The sequence below is a fragment of the Clarias gariepinus genome, chromosome 8, assembly GCF_024256425.1.
Source record: "Clarias gariepinus isolate MV-2021 ecotype Netherlands chromosome 8, CGAR_prim_01v2, whole genome shotgun sequence".
NCBI lineage: Eukaryota > Metazoa > Chordata > Actinopteri > Siluriformes > Clariidae > Clarias > Clarias gariepinus.
In genome coordinates this window covers 29,623,675-29,646,715 of record NC_071107.1, presented here as the reverse complement: position 1 = coordinate 29,646,715, position 23,041 = coordinate 29,623,675, and the positions used below count along the sequence as shown (strand labels likewise).

General features: G+C 39.0%; 1 protein-coding gene across 2 annotated transcripts; it reads right to left on the bottom strand.

Annotated features, from left to right (window-relative positions):
• Positions 1-2,787: 2,787 nt before the first annotated feature.
• Positions 2,788-21,927, bottom strand: fam83b (family with sequence similarity 83 member B). 2 transcript variants are annotated; one of them, XM_053502449.1, is made up of 5 exons: positions 21,855-21,927; positions 16,733-17,236; positions 10,362-10,526; positions 6,154-6,278; positions 2,788-5,530 (listed from the first exon to the last, which is right to left on the bottom strand). In XM_053502449.1, exons 2-5 carry the CDS (start codon positions 17,201-17,203, stop codon positions 3,502-3,504), a joined length of 2,790 nt encoding a protein of 929 aa, XP_053358424.1. In that variant the 5' UTR covers positions 17,204-17,236; positions 21,855-21,927; the 3' UTR covers positions 2,788-3,501. The 2 variants fall into 2 exon arrangements, with proteins under 2 accessions (XP_053358424.1, XP_053358423.1); XM_053502448.1 differs by lacking the exon at positions 21,855-21,927 and adding an exon at positions 18,286-18,425.
• Between the last annotated feature and the right edge of the window lie 1,114 nt (positions 21,928-23,041).

Here is a 23,041-nt window from a genome sequence, read left to right as displayed (position 1 = left end):
GGACTGCAGTGTGATGCTATCATATCATATATGGACCTAAATAGATAAGGAATGTTTCCACCACCTTTTTCAATTTATGCCATGAAGAATTAATGCAGTTCTGAAAGCAAAAAGGGATCTATTTAGTTAGGCTCTGCCTATGAATGAGGCACAATTAATTTTAATTAAGACCATTTGAGAGAGAACTCTATTTAACTCAGTAGGGTTTAATTAGAATAGAATGGAATAGGATGCATTTATTATAGCAGACATCTGGTATGAACATTTTAAATTAGCCCAGTTTCAAACAATGCCTAATCATTACCTCATTTAATTTTCGCAAACTTATGAAATATATGCAATGACACCCAGCTCTTTTTTTTTTTTTTATCTTTCAGATTTGTTAAGTTTGATGGGTTCATTTTCTAAACCCTTAGAATTCAAGTCATTGTTTTTCCACACCCTACGATCTATTTTGATGTGTAGGACATAACCAGGGCGTCTATTTCATACTAAGTAAAGTTTGTTTGTGGTGTGACAAACATTCTAACCCTGGGGTCCAATTGCCCGCTGATGCTTCAGAACATTATACTGTAGGCAGGGCCTATATTTGGGTATGTGAAACTTGATTGATTCTTGACTTACTCACTCTCATTCCCTCATCTTCTATACCACTTTATTCTGTATTTAGGGTCGCGGGGACCTGGAGCCTATCCCAGGAGGGTTAGGGCACGAGGCGGGGTACACCGTGGACAGGGTGCCAATCCATCGCAGGGCACACACACATACACACACTCACACACCCATTCAAACACTACAGGCAATTTGGGAACACCAATTCACCTAACCTGCATATCTTTGGACTGTGGGAGGAAACCGGAGTACCCGGAGGAAACCCACCAAGCACGGGGAAAACATGCAAACTCCATGCACACGGAGATGAGAATCACCACTAATTCTTGACTTGTTTTTATTTATTTATTTATTTATTTATTATTTTATATAAAATGAAATGGCCACAGTTTATATATTAGGATGATTGCCAGTATGGTGCACTGAACAGTGTTCTAATAAGGAAACTTCTACAAATATTATACTTGGCATGTCATGTAATAATGGCTAGGGTTAGTAAATGAACCAAATGGACCATGGCAGTGAAGGTGCTGTACGCTATTACGAATACTAGTCCACCAAAGATCTATTTATTGTTCCACAATCCAGTGGTACCCCGAAATGTTTGGACTCCCATTTAAGTTTGGTTCCAATCAGGGTTTCCTTATCTCAGGGAGTTGACACTGTCATCTATGGCTTGTTCATTAAAATTCTAAAACTATATTCAGATTTCTATAAGGCAGCTTTTTTTTTTTTATTGTTTTACCAAATGTATACAATTGAAAATAAATTTAAATTGAATTAAACCTAATGAATTTGTTTTTACATTTGTAATGAAATTATCCCATATACTGTACCTTCTTTTCTTTTTTAGAAAACTATTGCTGCACTCATCATTCTCCCTACAGGAGAATGATGAACATTTCGAGTGGGGTTGTGTTTACGCATTACCGTTATCAAAGTATTTTGTGAATTAAGCTGTTATACTCCTGTGCTTTTTTTTTCTATTTAGTCCATGCAGACATTATTGATCAACAATTTGGTTTAATTTTAAAAAGCAAATTCAATCAGACAAGGGACTCAAGGACCAGTATTGGCAAACTCTGCATTAAACTATTTGGCTAGGTTGTTGGTATAGATCAGGTACCTAAATGCCCAAACAATTTGATACTGGCTACTTTATGAAAAGAAAGTTAAAGTTGGTTAAATATTAATGAACAAAGGGAATATGTACATTTTGTTACAAAGGCATGAGAGCTAGAATAGTTTAATAAATTTGGTGAGGAGCTATTGGCTTTGGAATCTATTACATATTGTTGTGTCACGTATCACATTGTTATAGATGTGTGTCTATGGTGGGTGGTCATAATTTTCTTTAGACAGCAAAAATATGTACAATTTAAATGTTCAGCTTACTACCCATATGTGTAAGAATTCAGAAAACCGTGTATTATTTATCACTAATAAATAAATAAATAAATAAATAAACAAACGGCACTTACTTTGTCTTTATAAATGGGAAAAAATAATGTTCCTACCAAACGTATGATCCTGAGAGTATGTGTAAATTGCATTGGAAGACTAACTGGCAGAAGGACCTTACCAGCAGCTCCTTTAAGTGCCTTAACTTGAAGGTTGGGCCTCCGTGGATCAGACTTGTTTGTTCAGCACATTCCATGAATGTTCAGTCAGATTGAGGTCTGGGGAATTTGGATGCTGGATCAACAACTTGATAACTGAAATTTCTCCTCTCTAAGCCACACACACTGCAAGCTCTGATGCATTGAGTGGTCTGATACCTTTTGATTATAGCCAGCATTGATTTTTTTTTTTAGCAATTTGAGCTACACTGGCTTACTTGTGGGGTCGAGTATGCGGCTCAATTATGGTATCACAGTTCCCTGATTTTTTTTTGCTAATTTAATCATAGCCATTTCCCATCAAGGAAATACTTGTCCCATTATGCTGATTTTAATATACTGTATCATGTAAAATTAGCACACTTTTTGTGCAAATCAGTAAATTCAATAAATTCTCCATGAATTTCTTTTCACATTATATTTCTGCTAGATTGCTGGCACTTTCCTATTAAAAGAGTCCTTGACAGTATTTTGGAAAGCATTTGCCATATCTAATGCATGATGAAAACCACACAGCGTTAAATCAGAATTGATTTTAATTTGTTTTCATTGCATGGTGTAAAGCGCTTGACATATATCCATGACTAAAATCCACCATCCCCCCTCCCAAATATTTTTTAATAAGTACTGTAACATTTTGCACACAGGATAAAAAAAGAATGCAATTATAAATGTAAACAATTCTTGTAACAAATCCAAAAATGTCCTATATCATTTTCTGCTGTTTCCTAAGTGAAGGAGAACCTGTACATGTACATGTTTAATATAAACTGATTAAGTTGAAAAATGGTGTTTGATTTCATTGAGGGGTAGTTTTGTGTGTTTGGTTATATTCCAAACCGATTGTCATGAGATACACAGAAATGTTAATACTTTGTTTTTGGATACTTTTGTGTGATGTGCCTAAAAATAAGTAATGGCCTAAAACAACCTGGCAGCACAGGACCATATGCAGGAAAAGGTGCATATGATGCATGTTATAATTTCATGGCTACAAAACAAATAATACAATATAAATATTGCACTTATTTTTAAATGATACCAAGGTGACATTTATAAAATCATTAAGATATTTTTTCCTGCAGAGCACTTATTGGAATAGCATAATTTCCCTAGCAATAATGCAGCTGGTTGATCAAAAAGGGTTCTTTCTTCGCTCAAGGGCAAAAGATAAAAAAGTACTTTGTTAAAAAAAAAAAAAAACCAATTAAAAGGCATAAGAAAGCAGCTCTTCCCTTATTTATATATTCTCTGGTATGTAACCTGTTATTTATTTTTTGTTTATAAAATTTCCAAACCTCTGTATTAAACGTCCAAATTTATTTTCATGATTGGTATTATGTTGACCTAAATGGTTACTCTGATCAGCACTTAAGTTTCCTCTTGTATGGAAAGAGCTTCTGTGTCTCTCCGCTTTATTTATGGATGCATTGGTTACCTGTACTACAGAGGTTTGTTTAGCCTCAAAGGAACAAAGTGGCTCAAAACGACTGTATGCCCGGTTTGCTCCAACTTGGTCTCGCTGCCACTGACTGGTGGAGCTCTGTAACAAATTTTTTCTATTGTCCTGACTGCTGGAATGCAGCCGGTCTTGTGCTCTCACAGACCCATCACTATGAAGCTTCTCTGTACTAAAACGAGGAGCAGATGATTCTCCAGTCAAGCCAAACTCCTTTCCAGAGATCCTTCCATTTGCCCTTTTTGACATATTGCTGTCAGTGGATTTCATAGAAGTGGTAGTGGAGTTGTGTTGTCTCTCATTATACTGTGTTTTGTATTCATTGTCTTCAGAAGTAATGGTGTCACAGCTGCCATCCATTTTAAGGCTTGACATGTGCTTTCTCTTTGGTGAGCCGTCCCGCTTCTCTGGAATGTTTAAAAGCGATTTAATTTTTTTGGTGCTCTTTTTAAAGAAATGTGGCGATGATGCATTGGATTTATTCTGGTTAATGTCTTCCACTTCTAGAACTGTTGTTGACACGGTTCTCAGGGGAGGTTCTTGCCAAATAGTACGCTGCACATCATTGCTTTCAGCTTTTTGGAAGTCATACTGTGAGATGGATCTCTGGTCTTCTTTAAGGTTTTGGGGATACCCTCCATTTTTTGAATTCTCAACCACTGAACCCTTTTCTGTGTGATTTCTATATAGATGTTCATACATGAGGCTGGGATTCTCTTTGTTGGTACTATTATATGTATTATGTCTGGGGTCTGCTACACTGTGCCTTTTGTATAAGTTGTCTTTTGGGAGCTCAGGTTCCTTTACCTGAAATCGACTTTTAGCTCTGCCAAGGCTGGCATATATTAAATCTCTCCCTGAGCCAAAACCTAAGCTGGTTCCTGAGCGTTCTGGGACCTGTATACTTCGTCTCTTTAACATAAAGTCATCAGGTTGGATTCGATTGTCCATTAATTCTGTTTGGTTCCATTGTGTTGAAGGATAGTAATGTGCAACAGGCTGTATTCCACATTGATCCTCGCGGTATTTAGAGGATAAGGAATCATTAGTGTAACTGTTGGGTTCTGAATCCTCTGGGATGATCGACCTGAACACCAATGATGACCTTAGACGTGAAGGCATTGTAGGAACAGGTTTGTTCTCCATCTCGTATTGGTCAAGATAATCATATGATTCTCCAATGGGGGCATCATAGTTATTGAGGTAGGATTCGATCCTCCATGTGCGCAAAAAAGATTTGGAGGTATTTGCCAAACTTGGCAAGTTTTGCTGCATTGAGAGAACCTGCTTATCATGACCATGGTAGGACTGGCGCAAGTTATTACTCCTGTTTATTAGGTTTAATCTGGAGCTTTCAAAGGGGTTCTCCATAACAGCAGGGTAGTTCCCCCCATGAAGCCTAACGTCTTCTGTGACATTCCAGTTACTGGTGCCGTATCTAGGGTGCTGAATAATGTGCGAAGGCTCCCGTCGCTCCCCTGCATAACTGTGCCGCTTGTTGAACTCCAGTGCATCTTGAAGAAATCTGCTATGGTGAGGTATAGGAAGATCTTCCACTGTGCTCCTAAAGCCTGCTTGTCTTTCACAGGTTTGTCGATACACAGAGTCAAGTGTATGCCTCAAATGATCCTTCCTTTCAAAGTTTCTAATGGGATGACCAAAGTAATTCTCAGTTTTGCCATTTATCCTTCTGTCTTGCAAGATGTCCTGGGACTGGAACTCAACTGGGATATTGGAGCGGGCATAAAGAGTCCGGAACTCTTCATCGTAAGACTCCACTAACCCACCTGTTATGACTTGAACCATATTCAGATGGATCTTTTCACAGGACCACATGAGACTGTAAAAGATGGTGAAAGAACATAATTTAAATACTTTACACTCAGTGCAAACTAAATGAAACAAAAGAATCACAATTTAATATTTTGCATAACAACATGAAAGAATTCAAAATGAATTGCAATTTTTTTGAATGCACATATACATTGTGTGCTGGAATCAAAGCAAAAGGTGTGTGAATGTAATCTTAACATGTGTGATGTGTCATGTTACCTGATAACTATTTTGATATACTGTACAAACACTAACAGTTTGCAACAGGATATTGCTACTTAAACTGAAGTGTTGAATGAAAATGATAATGCGGTCTTCATACTATTTTCAGGGCGAAATATGTTAGCATATAAATAGTGTTTTCCCTACACTTATAAATTGACAGTCAACAGTGCAAAGACATGGGATATGAAGTTCAGTATAACCAGGAATATGAGCTAAAAAACACACATTTGTTTTCAGAAGACACACATGCAGGAGGTGGCGAAAGGTGGCGTTTATATATTTGTTTGTTACTTTTTATTTTTTCATGACCTCATGTTTTATTCATCATTTTTTATTATTCTTGGGTGTGTGTTTGACGTATTTAAGCTTTACTAATTGTGAATGCCATTTACTGTACTCACTTACCTGTATGATCCAAAAAACACTGTTTGGCAGTCAACTAGGACAAATTTTTGTCCCATGCCTCCGTGGAACTTGGCTCCTGATTTGCAAACATACTCATGACCTTGCACTGTGCGCACTCTCATGTTCTGCAAAAAAGGTAAAAGTCATTTTTCTCAAAAGCATAAATGTTACTGATCTTCTCATTGGTTACACTCACAGTACAGTAGTAAGTGTTGTGGCAGTGCAATGCAGGAAATCCTGCTCATACAGGTCAACAGAATGTACAATATACATTAATGTAAAGCTACAGATAAAGGGGAAAATGTTTCCGTCATTGGAGTTTAGACAGAGTGATGTAAAAAACGAAAGCATCCAGTGCGCAGCTGTTCAGTAGGCAGAAATAATTTGTTGATGGGAGGGCAACGGTCAAACAACTTGATACTGTTGTTGAGCACAAAGCATCCCAAATTGTTCAACATGTTGAATCATGAGGCAGTTAGGCTACGATATTACTGTAGAAAGACAGTTCAGGGATTTTTTAATCGTTGGCTGCATGATCTTATCGATTGATTAATTGATTGATTGATTGAACTTCAACTTATCTATATCTTTATTTATCCCTAACATTCACTTGAACTGTAGGGTTTCAGTAATTTAATGCAATGTGTGACTGCCACATGATTGTCTTTTTCAATAATTGCCTAAATGTGCAGTTGTTTCCAATATGGTATTACCTCAGTCTATGTGATTACGGATACAACAAATAAATAAACTATAAATATTTAAAATATGTCACTGAGCTTAATGATTCTAACAATGGCATGAAATAGTGCAGAATTAAACACTAACATACACTATCTGAACAGAAATTGTCTTAATGTGTTGATTATTTAAGGAGACCAATCATGCAAAATTACCTTTATAATAATTTTGGGCAGGCACATTGGACTCTACTGTATTTGTACATGCAAAAAACAAACAAACAAACAAACAAACATGGTATTTAGTGTATACAGTAGATACAATAGTATTGTAGCGTTTTTACGCCGGGAAAAATGCTGGAGAGATGAGTGAGCTTATTTGCTGCCCAATGCAATGGCTGGGAGTACTTTATTTAGCACACAGCAGGTATGGCATGAGCAGCACCTTCACTCAGGAGCCTACATCCAATTCAGCACTAGCTTGAACTGGAGCACATTTCACACGTCACACCTCAACACACACACAACAGGGCCGAAGTCACTAACCCAAACACCTTTCCCCATCATGGTGAACACACCGACATTCCCGCAAAGCATGCTGGTCGTCAGCCACCGCCCCGCCCACGCCACACTGCCCCCACCCGAGCTGTGACCATCCCTGGTCACCATGACGAACTTGGTTTTGAAGGCGTGGAGGCGGTCGGCGCTGGCGGTGGGAACGCCGGCGTCCTTTGGCAGGTGAGGGATGAACGCAAACGTAGTCCTGAGGCGGTCCGGCCTCCACAGAGTTCAATGTTTCCCCGGCGTGCGGCTGGCAAGGCGCAAGACGGTCCCGGTGGAGCAAAACTCGTGCCCGCCCCGCCAACCGCACCCGGTAGATGACATCGGAGAGCCGAGCTATTACCGTACAGGGGCCCACCCAGTGAGACACACGCCCGGCTGAGAGCCCCCTCCTTCTCCTTCCGGAGGAACACACCCACACCTGCTCGCCAGCAGCAAAATCTTGCCCCTGGCTGTGAGTGTCCACGCCCATTCGCTCCATAGGTGCCCCCACCCGAAAGTCTTGCAGCGGAGCCCGCGAGCGCTGGGTGGGGCCCTTCTGCCTGGCGAGGAGCGGTTCACAGTTCTGTGAGACCGGAGCGACTGCGGGTGACGCAGTAACGCGGCTGCACGCTGGCTCGGACGGCTGATCACCACCGGAGAGCCTGGAGGACTGCACGGGGGGAACGTCCTGCGTCGAGGGTTCTACGTCGCGACGGCGCTCCACTTGCTCGCAGTACCGGCCACGCGCTTTGCTGCCCGGCCGGCGAGGTAAAGCGCCGGTGTTAGCGCGCAGATTTCCCACTCGGTCTGCTACCGGAAGTTCCGCCCCCCGGGTGTGTGCTGCTAACCTGTCCGGCTGTGGTTTGGGTCCGAGCAACCTGGCTACCCCGAAGTTACCACGCAGAGTTCTGCTAGCCAAATTCAGCACCGCACCCCATCTCTCCAGAATGTCCAACCCCAAAATGCAGTTCTCCTCGACACTCCCCACAACGAACCCGTGGGAATAAGTTCGACCACCCACCTGGACTCGCGCTGTGCAACACGCCCGTACCTTGACGGAGCCCCCAGCAACGGTGCGGATGCTGAAGGCAGGATCAGGCCGTCGGCGAACACGCTTGCTTTGCCCCAGTACTCCAGAGCGCAGCAGCGAAACAGTGGAGCCGGTGTCCACGAGCGCCCGCAGTAAGACGCCATCCAGCACACAGTCAATGTAAAGCCCAGCGCGGCTTCCCAAGCGTCCTCCCAGCGCTAGTTTAGCGGCTGCTGGTGTACGCTGTCCCGTGCCTCGGCCTCGCCGCGAAACGTCGGAGAACTGCTCGTGCCGCCGATATGGGCTCAGCGCGCTCGGCCTCGCGCAGCGGCAGATCGCTTTGCCGGCTAACAGCGCACGGAGCTCATTAAAATAGCCTAGTTTGATCGCCAAGGGGGTTCTGCTTTTGCGGGAACAAAAGTTTGTGTGAGGTGGGCAGTATAAGTTTACAGTATGCATTGTTCTGCAAAAGCAGAACCCCCTTGGCGATCAAACTAGGCTATTTTAATGAGATAGAACACATCTCATAGATAAACACATCTCATAGAACGTGACAGTTGTATTCACTGTTCAAGTTTACACCACCCAACTAATACTTTTCTGCTTCCCGCTCCGCGTTGGTTGACGTGGTGTGCTCGCGCTAGCTCCGCCAGAAAAGCGCTTCTTCTGCGCGAGTAGTCGCTCCGCTACTCGGCGGCCCGCTTGGATTTTTAGAAGGTCCTCCTTTGTGCGCTCGAACCCGTTATTCTCCATCCCACTTCTGACACCAATGTAGCGTTTTTACGCCGGGAAGAATGCTGGAGAGACGAGTGAGCTTATTTGCTGCCCAGTGCAATGGCTGGGAGTACTTTATTTAGCACACAGCAGGTATGGCATGAGCAGTACCTTCACTCAGGAGCCTACATCCAATTCAGCACTAGCTTGAACTGGAGCACATTTCACACGTCACACCTCAACACACACAACAGGGCCGAAGTCACTAACCCAAACACCTTTCCCCATCATGGTGAACACACCGACATTTCCGCAAGGCATGCTGGTCGTCAGCCGCCGCCCCGCCCACGCCACAGTATTATTTCACAATGATATCCTCAGTTTCACCCTGTAGCACGCTCAGACTCACTATATCTAAAGATGAGTAGCCTAGTTTAGTGGCTATCCTGTAAATGCTAACCTCAACCGAACTTCTGTAATGTGTGTGAGGTGGGCAGTATAAGTTTACAGTATGCATTGTTCTGCAAAAGCAGAACCCCCTTGGCGATCAAACTAGGCTATTTTAATGAGATAGAACACATCTCATAGATAAACACATCTCATAGAACGTGACAGTTGTATTCACTGTTCAAGTTTACACCACCCAACTAATACTGGCCGACACTTGAACTGCAGATGCATTTTTTGGAAGGCGGTGAGGCTGTTTACTTCCACTATTTTGATTTTGATTCAGGAGTAAAATGATGCACCAAAGTATTGTCACGATGCAACAAGAAAATCCTGGGCTTTCATTTAAGAGTGTTTCTTTAATTCACTGCAGATTAGCAACCTTCTGTGCCATCAAAGGCAGTTTAAAGGCAATTTGACCTCGTATTTCTATCAACACTAGGCAAAGACAACTATTTCAAATACTTGTGTCATTTTTACATAATTTTATTGATCTATTGCTTGCTTCTGCTCATCCTACTAGAAATAAAGATTTTTTTTATTATCAGTAATGCGATGCTGCCTTATTTGTTTGTGCATAAAAATCTGATACTTTAAAAGGTTGAATAAAAGTCCAGAATAGAATCTGGCAAGGAAAATCATATCATTTTTTAAATTTAAATGAAACGAATGGGGAATTATGAACGACAACTTCATCATGGAAAATCTTACATTAAACTGATCAATTTAAAAATAAGATATCTACATGAGCAATGGGTGTAGTGCGGGCTAAAAAAGAAAGGAATGTCACTTACTCTGAGTTTTTGAATTTGGATGTCAAGGTTTGTAGCCATAGCGAGAAAGCTTTTGAAATGAAAGTCATCCAGAAGGATATACACAGGAATCCCTCGGATAGAGGCGTCAACTACCTCTTTAAAAATGTCGATATCAGTAAACACATCCATGGCAATTGCAATGACCTGTGTAAGAACAAAACAGAAAATAAAGCACAAGTGCATAAGTAGACAATTAGCAGACATTTTCTATACATGCAATGTAAAACCTCACGGATCTATTAATTGTTTAGGGCTTGGAAAATTACTCAGGACTGAGAAAGATAAAAGCAGTGGTCTCACAAAAGGAAAATTCTTCAATAGATTAAGCAAAGATCTGACCCTCAGGGCCTCATAGTCCCACTAAATTTAACATTTTATATTTTTACAGCCAGCATGGTAATGGTGAGGGATGTCAAATAGATTAAGTGATTAGCTTTCCAGGATATGCTTGCCACTTTAATCTGATCTTGTACAGTATCTTACCAGAATTCCAGCTTTACTCTATTCAAGCTTCAACAAGTTGATGAGTCTGTAATACGTGGCATTATGCTAAAGTTTTAAAGCACCACACCCGTATTTCACCTGCATTACAAAAATAGGTCATAGAAAGTACCTTAATGTTGCAAAATCATAACCCTAAGCTTAAGTGTATGTATACAAGGCAAATGCATCATTTTTTGACATAATCTCCTCACTTGCAATACACTTTGTTCATCTGCCAACATGCTTTCATATTCCCTCATTAACATATAAAAGTTGTAGGATGAACTTCGAGCCACGAATGCACTGCTGTTTTCCATTCTCGTAGGGCTGCTTTCAGGGGACCAAACAGGTGAAAGTCAGATGGAGCATTGTCATGCAAGATCACAATACCCTCAGATAGTAGTTGTTTGTCTTTAATCCAAAGAAAACTGTAAGCATCTGTAATTTTTCAGCAGATGGTTGACTTCTCTCAGGATTGTAGTGATGGGGAGGCTTAGGGAGGGAGGAAGGGAAAAAGGGGAGGAAAATGCTGCAAGCTTCCTTGAACAGGTTCTCTTTGCTGACTGGCGAACCGGCCCTTCCCTGCCCTTATTGGGCATTGCCACAGACAGGAGTTTTAGGAACGGAGGCCTTAACATGGACTACAGCTGCCATTTCTTCTTTTACGGAAGCTGGCTCTGTGCAAAAGTAAAAGTGCCGCAGGACCTCATGCAGTCTTTTTGCGCCAGTCCTAAAACGCGGAGATCAAATGCCGGCATTCGGTTCTGTGCCTTTGAAGTCCTTGGGGCGCATTACATCACCCCGCTCACGTGTTACTCTTATCTGTGCGACTGCTCTAAAGACCTCCTGGACCTTCAGGACCTCAAGCTTCATCTGCTCTTCTGTAACTTGTTTCAACACCAGGTACACCCTCAGACCACAAAAACACAGGCACATGGTCTTCTTAGGTGTAAATCACAAGTAGGACATCCCTTTTTGTTCAGAACACAGTTACAAATGAACCGATGTAGCATTTTCACATCTGCACAGAAGTGACGGGGAAGCCAGTAGCCTTGAACACAAAGTGTTGATAAAACATATGCATACATACTGTATATCTTAGCTTGGACACTATTAGAAAAAACTGCAGAAAATGCTATAGGAAAATGAGACAATTCTTTAAGCCTGCAAAATGTGCCCTGGCTACAAGAAAATGAACTTGATAAAGTAATAACAGAAACTTGTTTCATATATAAATACACTAACTTGTTTATATAAAACATATTTAACCTCAGCGTAGTATAAATTGTGGCAACACACTTCACTGGTGAAAGTTTTCCTTCAATCGCCCACTGTGTTTCATTACCAGAACTGGTAATGACAATTCATTATCCTTTCAATTTGAAACTGAAGTACTGGCACTCTTTCAATACTGAATCAATTTGCAATAGATGAACATAATTTGCAGTTCACCACTGTCTTAATACACTGTTTGGTATATTTAAACATTTGTCAGCCTAAAATTGCTTAAGCGCTTTTCTTGCCCCAGCAGCAGGAGAAAGAATTTACACAAGTTGACAGTTGAAAACATTCCCAGTTTTTGTTGAAGTCAGATTATTGGCATCACCTTCTGCACGAATTGTTATGACTAGCAATGAAGTAAAGGCATATTTGGATATATTTCGCAAATGGATATAGTAGGACAATATGATCAATATTTTTCCAAAGGTAGACATTCATTCTTTAAAAAGCTTTATAAACTGTGCTAACCAGTGTATATACTGTACAGTATACCAGTTAACCAGTGTATATACTGTACATTATACCAGTTAACCAGTGTATATACAGTATACCAGTTAACCAGTGTATATACTGTACATTATACCAGTTAACCAGTGTATATACAGTATACCAGTTAACCAGTGTATATACTGTACAGTATACCAGTTAACCAGTGTATATACTGTACAGTTTACCAGTTAACCAGTGTATATACAGTATACCAGTTAACCAGTGTATATACTGTACAGTATACCAGTTAACCAGTGTATATTCTGTACAGTATACCAGTTAACCAGTGTATATACTGTACAGTATACCAGTTAACCAGTGTATATACTGTACAGTATACCAGTTAACCAGTGTATATACAGTATACCAGTTAACCAGTGTATATACTGTACAGTATACCAGTTAACCAGTGTATATACTGTACAGTTTACCAGTTAACCAGTGTATATACTGTACAGTATACCAGTTAACCAGTGTATATACAGTATACCAGTTAACCAGTGTATATACTGTACAGTATACCAGTTAACCAGTGTATATACTGTACAGTATACCAGTTAACCAGTGTATATACTGTACAGTATACCAGTTAACCTGTGTATATACAGTATTTAATGTCACTCATTCTTGACACCACAAGATTTACACAACTAACTTGCTTGCGGCCATTATTTATTAACTATTTCTTGTGTCACAACTACAGATGCATTTACATGCATTTACTTAATTTGACTATCAAAATGATTAGTACCACTTCAAAGCAACAAGGCATAAGGGAAAACAAATTGCATGCTTTTTAAGATGATGGTTTCATGAACGTCAGCAGATTGTTATCATTAACAGCAGCTGGCTGCTCATCTGCAGCTTGATTCTTCTAATAGCTAAAAAGCAGAGACATGGACTCCAAAATCTTTATATAGATCTTGTTATTAAGCCAACACCTTGTACAATCAGTTGAAAGCAAACACAATTCTAAGAGTTCTTTTAGAATGGGTCTGACCAATATAAGCCTTATTGGATTCATTAGGTCAATTTAGAGTCAAGAAACAATGCTCCATACATTCACTTTTAATCCATGTCTCTGTCCATGCTCAGTTGACTTGATCTTTAGTTGATTTGTTTTTATGCATTAAACACATAATAAACTTTCATTAGTTTTTCAATTTTTATGAAAAAAAAAATTCTGAAAAAAAAAAAACACTATTCAGGATGTTCTTTCTTAAGTGTTTTTTTTTACCCTGCTATTTGCATATTTTCACTACTGATATTATGTAATATTTTAACTTTATTCCATGAGAAGGTCATAGTAATTTTATATGCTACCAGAAAAGGCACAGAAGTTACCATCAATCATAATTTTAACCTGATACAGAGATTATACACATACACTACCCTGCCAAAACATAGTTGCAATTTAGATTTAAATAAAGAAATACTTAAGATGTGCACTAGTTGACTTAAGAATCCTGCAGTCATCAATGTCCTGCAGCTAACAACAACCATTTTAACCCTAACTAATGTGATTAGCTTCCTGTTTCTTAAAAAAACAAAACATGTCTGAATACGTTTTCTGTAATTGTGGAAAACATGTTACTGTGTTCGGAAGCATCATATTAATGTCCTAACCAAAACATAGATGGAGATCATTTAATCATGTCAAGTTGCATCATTAAAAAAAAAAAAAAATAGGAATCACAGCTATGTTCAACAGTGAAATTAAAAGAATTTCCACCTGATCAGTGTGAACTCACAGAACTAAACCGCCATGTGGCCATAAGAAAACTATTTGGTAGTGAGTCATGTGGTCTGATGAGTCTAGACAGATTCTACTCCAGAGCAACTGGTGTATCAGGGTGAGAAGGGACCACATAAAGTGATGCACCCATTATGCATAGTGGCTACTGCACAAGCCCCTGGAGTCAGTGGTGTGATCTGAGGTTGCTTGCAATGAACTCGATGACCTGAATGTTTTCCTAACAGGTGGATTTTCTTAACACGTGGCACAAGTATATTACAAAAGACAATGCCAAGAAAAGATATATGATGTGCACGCATACACATATGACTTGAGTGCTAAAAGATTTATGTCTTAAAGTTTTTGAAATGCAGTATGTGTTCAATATCCATTGAGCTCCCTACTTGAGTCCCTTATTTTTTGCAGTTGACTGAGTGTGACAGATTGCTGTGTTCAGGAGATGTCAGTCTCTTCATGATAACCACTGAAAATTATATATAACATAATAGATACCAGAATACACTCTATCCTCAAAAACAACAACAACACTTTTTTGAAACTCATAGGTTGTCTGCTGGAGTGCTGGAGTGGGAAGACTGCACTATACTAGCCATTATAATATATATTTATAGCAAATATGTAATACGCACATGCTTTCATCATGCTTCTGTAGGCCCAAAGAATTTAGTCATGGGAAAGAGCTTGTGCCTGTACATGCACTTTATCAGCATATCTGCTTCATCGAGGACTTAAGTTCCACTGAATTTCTCATGAAGCATTACATTAATCACCTCCTAACCATTTTTTATATTAGGTGCTGTGAAACACATACTACTACTTAAAAAAAAAAGAATGGAAGTCACACCCTGGTAGCACTACCCAAAAAGAATCTGTATGCATATGTTGTCAAGCAGGGTTCTCTAGTCACACCCAGGTAGCTTAGTAAAGGGTGTGCACTAATGAACTATTCGTTGTGTAATTTATTTTCTTTGTCCGACCTGATTATGTTTATTACATCTGATGTGAGACCATTGCAAAAAGATTCATTATTTTAATTCATATAAGATATGGTGTGATCGGCTTCTTATGACTGATCACAGCTATTGATTTATGGCGGGTCATTTTTAAAAGCTGCATAATAATGCGACTAGAAGACTTTTAGAATTATTTAAGTCCGAGTCTAATGCTTATATGTTCCTTTCACTAATGATAAGACAGGTCAGGTGTAATGTTGTGTGTTGACTCTTTTCTCACAAGGCAAACAGGGATATCGTCATAATTCAAGCTGTTTAATAATGCAACATGCTGCTCAGGCAGTCAGTAAGACATGTTAAAACACATGCTGCTATTCTCGTATCTTCTGTGCATTTATGTGATATAATGCACTTTTCCTCAAATGAACTAGATTATATTTATGGCTTAAATGTTTAATAGTATGACCTAAACGTCTATGTGCTTTAAGTTGTTATTTAAATAAAAAAATTTAACTGTAATATAAGATAATAATACAAGAGTTTCTGACATAATATTATTTAAACTTTTTCTGCAACCTTGTTCTCATTTTTGACCCAACTGGAGTAGCCAGTTTAAAAAACAAACAAACATATTTACTAAATGTTTTAAACCAGCTAACAGCCTAATTTATGTACATGATGTTAAAGTCAAATACACATTCGCAGTCAAGCAGCAGTTGCTGTTTTAGCATATCCTGTAACATAAAAGGTAGTTAGCAATACAGACTTGTTTTTTTTTTTTTTTCGATAAAAGCGGCATGGCCACTTTGACATTTTTACTGTAGTATTTTTGTCCGCACGGAACAAAAGAGAAGACACACCACCAATGTCTTGTCAGCCCAATAGATTTGCTGCAATCCAGACAATTCAATATGTTTCAGAGACCCCACTTCAGGTGTTTGCTGAATTTCCATACAAGTGCTGCAGCTTCAATCGAGTGTCATCCTATATCTCTGAGAAGAAAATGGCTTGAGTTTTGATAGCACTCCGTGTTATTTTAAAGAATTAAGGACTAGTGTGTAGACACACACACGAAAAAAAAATTCTCACTATATATAAATTGATTTAGTGCTGCTTAGTATTTTACCTTATCGCCACAATGTGCATAATGTCATTGACGTTATGACTACTGACAGGTGACATGAACAATATTGATCTCCAACTATGCACCTGCGGAGCCACAGCTGAAGGGCCAGAACTAACCTGGTAGCGCAACAGGAACCCAAAAGCCTAGGTATTTTTAATGTTATGACTGATTGGTGTGTGTAATTTACATCTGCCATTCAGCAAATCTTCATAAAGACTGGTTTGGGCAAGAAGACTGCACTTCTGTGTCATGTTATCATTACCTGTCTAGCTTGTTGGATATTTTTCCTCAATACCTCCTTGATGTTGGGGCTATTTAACCTTGGTGGATGATAAAGCAGCTCTATGTTGGTCTGGATTCTGTTGTGCATGACCTCTGGCCAACCAAGATCCAAGTCTGGAGCAGGAGTATCTGAATTTGTGGGCCAATATGTCCCTGTGGAGGCGTCATCATCCCTGGCAAAGTCAACATCATCTATGTGTTCACTGACAGGTAGCTGTTCTGTGCTTTGTGTTATAAAGTCAATCTCATCCTCAGAAAGGAAGTTCAGGATTTTCTCAGCTTGGATGAATTCCTGATAGTCGCGTTTGCCACCATTGACCAAACAGTCAATGGCTAACCTATAAGCTTCCTTATAATGTGGCAGGATGTAATCCTCAGAGCTGAAGTCCTCTTTCAAGGATGAGAGCATAGATAGATTGGATTCCATCATTATACCTGGGTCTTGGATCATCACTCGTCAAAATTGCAGCTTATCAGCCAACACCTAAACAAAGGAAGCATAGAGTTTTATGAAAGATGTTCTGTTAGTTTTCCCAAGTCAGTCAGTCAGTGAAGTAAATTGAGTAAGTTAAATAAGGTAGGTAAGAAAAGTAAACCAGTAACCTGGTCAGTCAGTCAGTAAGAAAACAAATGTTTGTATTTAAACTGTAGAACAAATCAACCTGAACATGCACCACTGTTCATGCTCTATTTTTAATTCTGTTAATAGATAAAAAAAGAATATTTTTTCCATATTATTATAGTTCTCCTAAAAGAGTAAAATGACAAAGGTTTCTCTCTATTCTAATTTAAAATGAATCATCATGGAAAATAATGGATAACAAAAGGCAAAAGGCAACTGTTAAAGACATGGTTCAGTGTTATTGCCCTATGGCCACAGCAAGCATGGAAAACTTGCTCAGCCAGGTGCCGGCAAGGGTAATTAATGAAATGTTGCTCTAAATACAGCAGATGAAAAAAACAGTCACGCATTTGAAACAACAACAACCTCTGAACAAGATGCTGTAAAGTCCTACCCAACAGTATAATCTGCTTTTTAAACTATGAGAATTCTGCCACCCCTGATTGGATGTTACTAGCTAGCCCAGCTGTAAAGCCCCCACAGTGTATTATTACTGCATTTTCTGCATTCTGTGAAGAGATTTAATTATGCTACATCGATAAGTCATTGTTTCTCAATGCAAAGGTTTATTCAATGGCCAGTCAAATACTTTGACATACTTGACATAACTGTGCTACATAATTTTAAACTGTCTATTTAAAAACATAATGACTGGCTGATAATTGCGGATCAACAGATAGAGACGGACAATGACTGAAAGTAGCAAAGCCCGGTAATTCACTGTTACATGCATGCTCTTCGTTAGAAAGAGTAAGTACATAAAATATATTCAAATTACTTAGGACTTGCTTGAAATGTCAGTTACAGGAAATAGTACAGTAATTGTGATCTAGTAAAACATTATTATTATCCAGTTAACATTATGTTATTGCCATGAATCTTTAATGCATTTAATATAAAATGTTACTCACTTGCCATTTCTGTAACCCTGCTTTATTTCTTTAAGACTCTCTTGAGCTGTCAGTTACCGGAAAATCTCCTAAGTGTTGTTATAAAGCATTTCTATCCATTCTAATTTTAATGTAACCTGTTAAGCAATGCAGGTCTTTACTGCTAGCAAGTTATGGCAGAAAAAAAAACAAGAACCGGAGATGTCACAACTTGAAAAGTGCTGGGAACAAGAATGGGTGGGGATTCGTAAAACTGAAACGTTCTCCCTGGCCACAGGCAACAGACCTGTTTGAGCCACTTTTAGCCACACCTCGATCTATGTCTCCTACCTTCTTTATCTTTCCCCACCCCCCCTCGCTCCTCCTTGTGTGGAAAAAACAGATCAGAGTTCAGTTAGATACTAGTAGATAGATATCAGTATTTGGTATATTTCTATTTATTGTTTTTCACTGAGAACACGTGTAGGTTCTGTATGATATAAAGTCTTCATTTAATCTCGTTAATTTTCTTACAGTAGCAATGAACCAAATGTGCTTTTTAAGCAAACAAACACTGAAGAATCTATACATTGAACATTGTATTTTGACTAAAACACATGTACAAATGATAATCAATGGGTGTGGACAAGCCGGAGCTGAATACGTAGATCATGAAGTAGACAGGAAACGATACAAAGTGTTACAGGAAGAAATGGTGATATTACAGAGAAAATCTGATCAGATTGGTCCCTTCTCATGCCTACTCCAAACAACCGTGGAAAAGTTACACAGCAGAGAATATGTGTGACACGAGTTGGGCATAGGTTATTAGTCTGAGCAGATTAACAGATTAAAATGTATTTAAATTGACCATATACAGTATTCACTGGTGGATTTTTTATAAGCCGATAACCCTGCAGCATTGTTACACCATGTCACACTTCTTAAAAGGTTTTCAGAGGCAAAACCTTAAAGGTAAATACAAATGCACCTTACCGTGGGTTTAGTCTGGTGGCTTGTAAACGAATATGACATGTCCTATATGTGGCAGGTTGTGACATGATGAGAATGTGGTTGCAGAATGGACAAAATACTAGGCTGTTATTATGAGGTAAAGCACCAAAGACTAAGGTGGACTACAGTGTTTTAGGTTTTCAGACATTATTATCATCACTGAAATGATAGTTTCCATATTTTGACTGTTTAAACTGTTTTAACAGTTTGGGGAAACACTTTATTTAAAAAAAGTGTTTACTTCTAAATTTACTTTAGAAGTGAGTGGATTTTCCTTTTAAGACCTTCAAAGTAAAAAGGTCAGTAAGGGAATATTCACATAAAAACTAAAAATAAAGGTTTGCATAAGATTAAAAAAAAAAAAAAAACACTAAATATCCGATTTGTGTTGTACGCAGCTATGATTACCAGTACATTCAGTAATCCACTCAACAAATGTGGGGCAGATTGTAAAAGAAAGCTAATAAACACCATTGTGGTTTGGCAAACAGAATATGATATAAGGTCATGAGGTCCACCTGAATTAAAATACTTCCTTTGTACATTTCTCAAGAAGTAGTTGAACAGGTGGTAAGAATGTTGGGTGTATTGTCTAACAGCAAGCATTACTCAGGTGGGTGTAGAGTTTGTAGACCATTTGAAAGTATATTATGACCTATACGTACCACAACTGGTTTCTTTCCCTTGAGCAAGTTGCATCATTAGTGAGTCATGTGAAAACCTCATTGTCAGTGCAGTCATCGCTTGCTGGGATCCGATGCAGGCTATCTTATTATACGTGTAAGCTTGTTTGGACATGCACTTTAACTTCTATATTCCTTTTACAGGGCAAAATATAAAAACACTGCCGGACGACTGATGATCACGTAAAAGATTCTGAGGCACAGGTTATTATGAACGACTCCTGACCTACTACTCCCATTAGAATTATACCTATATCATTACTATTAATGAAAAATTATGTTCCAGGATAAATATTAAAGGTCACATAGTCCTTTCAGTAATACATGTTTACAGTCACTGGCCACTTCATTAGGTACACCATGCTAGTACCGGGTTGGATCCCCTTTTGCCTCCAGAACTGTCGTAATTCTTTATGGCATAGGAATCTGAAAGCATTCCTTCGAGATTTTGGTCCCTATTGACTTGATAGCATCACACAGTTACTGCGGATTTGTGACTGTAGAGGCCAACTCATTCTCATGTTCAAGAGACTAGTTTGAGATGATTTGAGAAGTGGGAGCCGGTGTTGTCTCCTCCTGCTGTAGCCCATCTGCTTCAAAGCTTAATGAATTGTGTGTTTAGAGATGCTCTTTGTCGTTCCTTAGCTATAACAAGATTTTATTTAAGTTGGGCTGCTCCTGGCAAGGGGTCGCCACAGCGCAATACCCCGTCCACACTACAACTTGGCACAGGTTCTACGCCGGATGCCCTTCCTGACGCAACCCTTCCATTTTATCCGGGCTTTGGACCAGCACTGCATCCAGTGGTTGGGGTTTGGGCACTGGCTGGGAATCGAACCCGGGCCTTCAGCATGGCAGGCGAAACACCTACCACTGAGCCACAGTGCCTGTTTTGTTTTTACAGTGAAGACATTTAATTGCTGATTAAATTAAATAACACTTAATATTTTGTTGCAAATCCCTTGCTTGCAATAATGGTGTCAAGCCAAAGGCCCAGGGTTTTGGAAAAATTAATTAATTTTTATTCACACATGATAAATCAAATTTGTTGAGGTATCCTCTTGCCTAATCTTGTCCTCATCTAATCTCTCATCTTATGCACCTTTCATCTTATCATCATTTTTACCATATAATCTGTTCTCTCGCTCTGTTAAGCAATATGTGCACACAATCTGCCTCATGTGATGTCACTGCCAAATTCTGACACACTTCTTCTGGTGGGGCTCCTTTTACTCTCCCAGCACGATTGATTCTAATGCTCTCTTGCTCTCTTCCTTCCTCTCATCTGGAACCTTCTGCACATCTGATTTGCCTTCTGCTGCTGTAGGTAATCTCACATGGACCTCATTCAAACAGTTTATGTCTTAACGTTTTGTTATGGTTTATCAAAATACAAAAGAGTTGCCTATAAATTATCGTAGTCATGAATATATCCGTACACCATTTCCCAGGTGCAGAACCATAATATGTTATCAAATGTTAATCATCATAAAGTAGTCATTCTCTTCATGTAGTCATGTTTTTAATTCCTATAAAATCGAATTACTTTTTCAAGTGGCCAACTATTTAAATAATGGTTCTAATAATAGACAAAAGCTGATGTTCCAAGCATGTTTGTCTTTATAGATGTTAAATAACTGTGGGGTATTGGACACACTGTTCCATTTAGCTCCACAGAGTTAATATTGCACCTAGTCTCAGAAATTCTACCTACAGCATGCACATGTAAAAGAGGTTCATTAGGAGAGGGAGTCATGCTCTCCCAGGCCTGCTTTAAGAACATTTCCAAATGTCTTAATCTATCTTATCATTTTGTTTGTTTAACGGCTCATTAAAATACAGCATCAGTGATATCTGCTTATTATTCAACTTACATTTAGAGTACAAAAAAACATAAATTACCTTCATACTTACTGTAGACCAGTGTTTCCCAGAGTGTGGGCTGCGGCCTCCTGGTGGGCCATAAGGGTACTGCAAGGGGGCAGCTGGAGGTCATTCATAACAAATAAATAAAAAGTTATTAACCTTTCAGTTTTGTAGATAGGTTTACAATCTGATATTTATGATTAACTATTTGCATTTAAAAAGCTACCAGGTTTGGAATGGCAGTAGTATGGGTGCTGTAAACCAGTGGATAAACATTGTTGTGTTGGCAAATGAATGCAATTGAGACATTCTTCTACTTTTTGTCTTATACCTACCATAAGTGGTCTACTAAAGCACCACCTTTGTATCATTGACAGGGTCATGGGTGTGCCATGGGTCTGCTCTTTGATGTGTGAGCAGCACATTGATGTGTGTGTGCTGTGCCACTGAAACACAAATTGCTGAAAAATTTGCTGGCTATAATAAAAATACAATTATTTATATTGACAAAAAGTGCATTAGAATGATCACTGGCCGTGCTGACTCCTGTTCAATACTAAAACCACCTACTATATGAGCATGTGAGCATCAGAAGTGGCCCATGGGGCTACGGAGGAACCTTGGGGCTCTGCATCCATGTGGATGTTGCATACCAAGTACAGCCCATAACAGCAACAGTATTCTGTAATGTCAGTGGTGTCTTTCAGCAGGATGCTTCATTACACAAAAATAATATTTTTCCTCATAAGAAAGCACATAATTAGCCAAGGCTTTTCTGTTCTAAGAAGTATTGCACATACAGTATGCAGACTGTATTGCAAAAAGACAAAGTCCACTTAGCAGATGTTATATCGATTGATTCCAAGGAACTACTGTAGACAACATCTTTGATAAAATAATTGAGGAAGTCATGAAGCATTATGGTGTGTAAACAGCTGACTTTATCTTAACCAAATACAGTTGACATTTACAACAGTTAATATATTCTTCCTCCCATACAGTGGCTTGCAAGCATATTCACTTGTAGTGCATATTTTGTTGTTTTTACAATCTGGCACTGAAATAGACTTAACTGGGATTATACTGTATGACCCAAATCTACACAAATAAACAAAAATAAAATTGGTTGTTGGGAGAATTTTTTTTTTTTTTTACACAGCTGGTTGAGCTGTAAATAGACTTTTTAAAGTTTAACCGGGATAAAGATTGCAAGCACCTTATATAGTTGCAAAGAA

Coding starts and splice junctions, on each gene's coding strand:
- fam83b (XM_053502449.1), bottom strand. CDS start 17,203: ATGATCCAAGACCCAGGTATAATGATGGAATCCAATCTATCTATGCTC. Junction 10,527..16,732: donor ATATCCAACAAGCTAGACAG/GTAATGATAACA, acceptor GTTCTTACACAG/GTCATTGCAATTGCCATGGA. Junction 6,279..10,361: donor TCCAAATTCAAAAACTCAGA/GTAAGTGACATT, acceptor CCTTTTTTGCAG/AACATGAGAGTGCGCACAGT.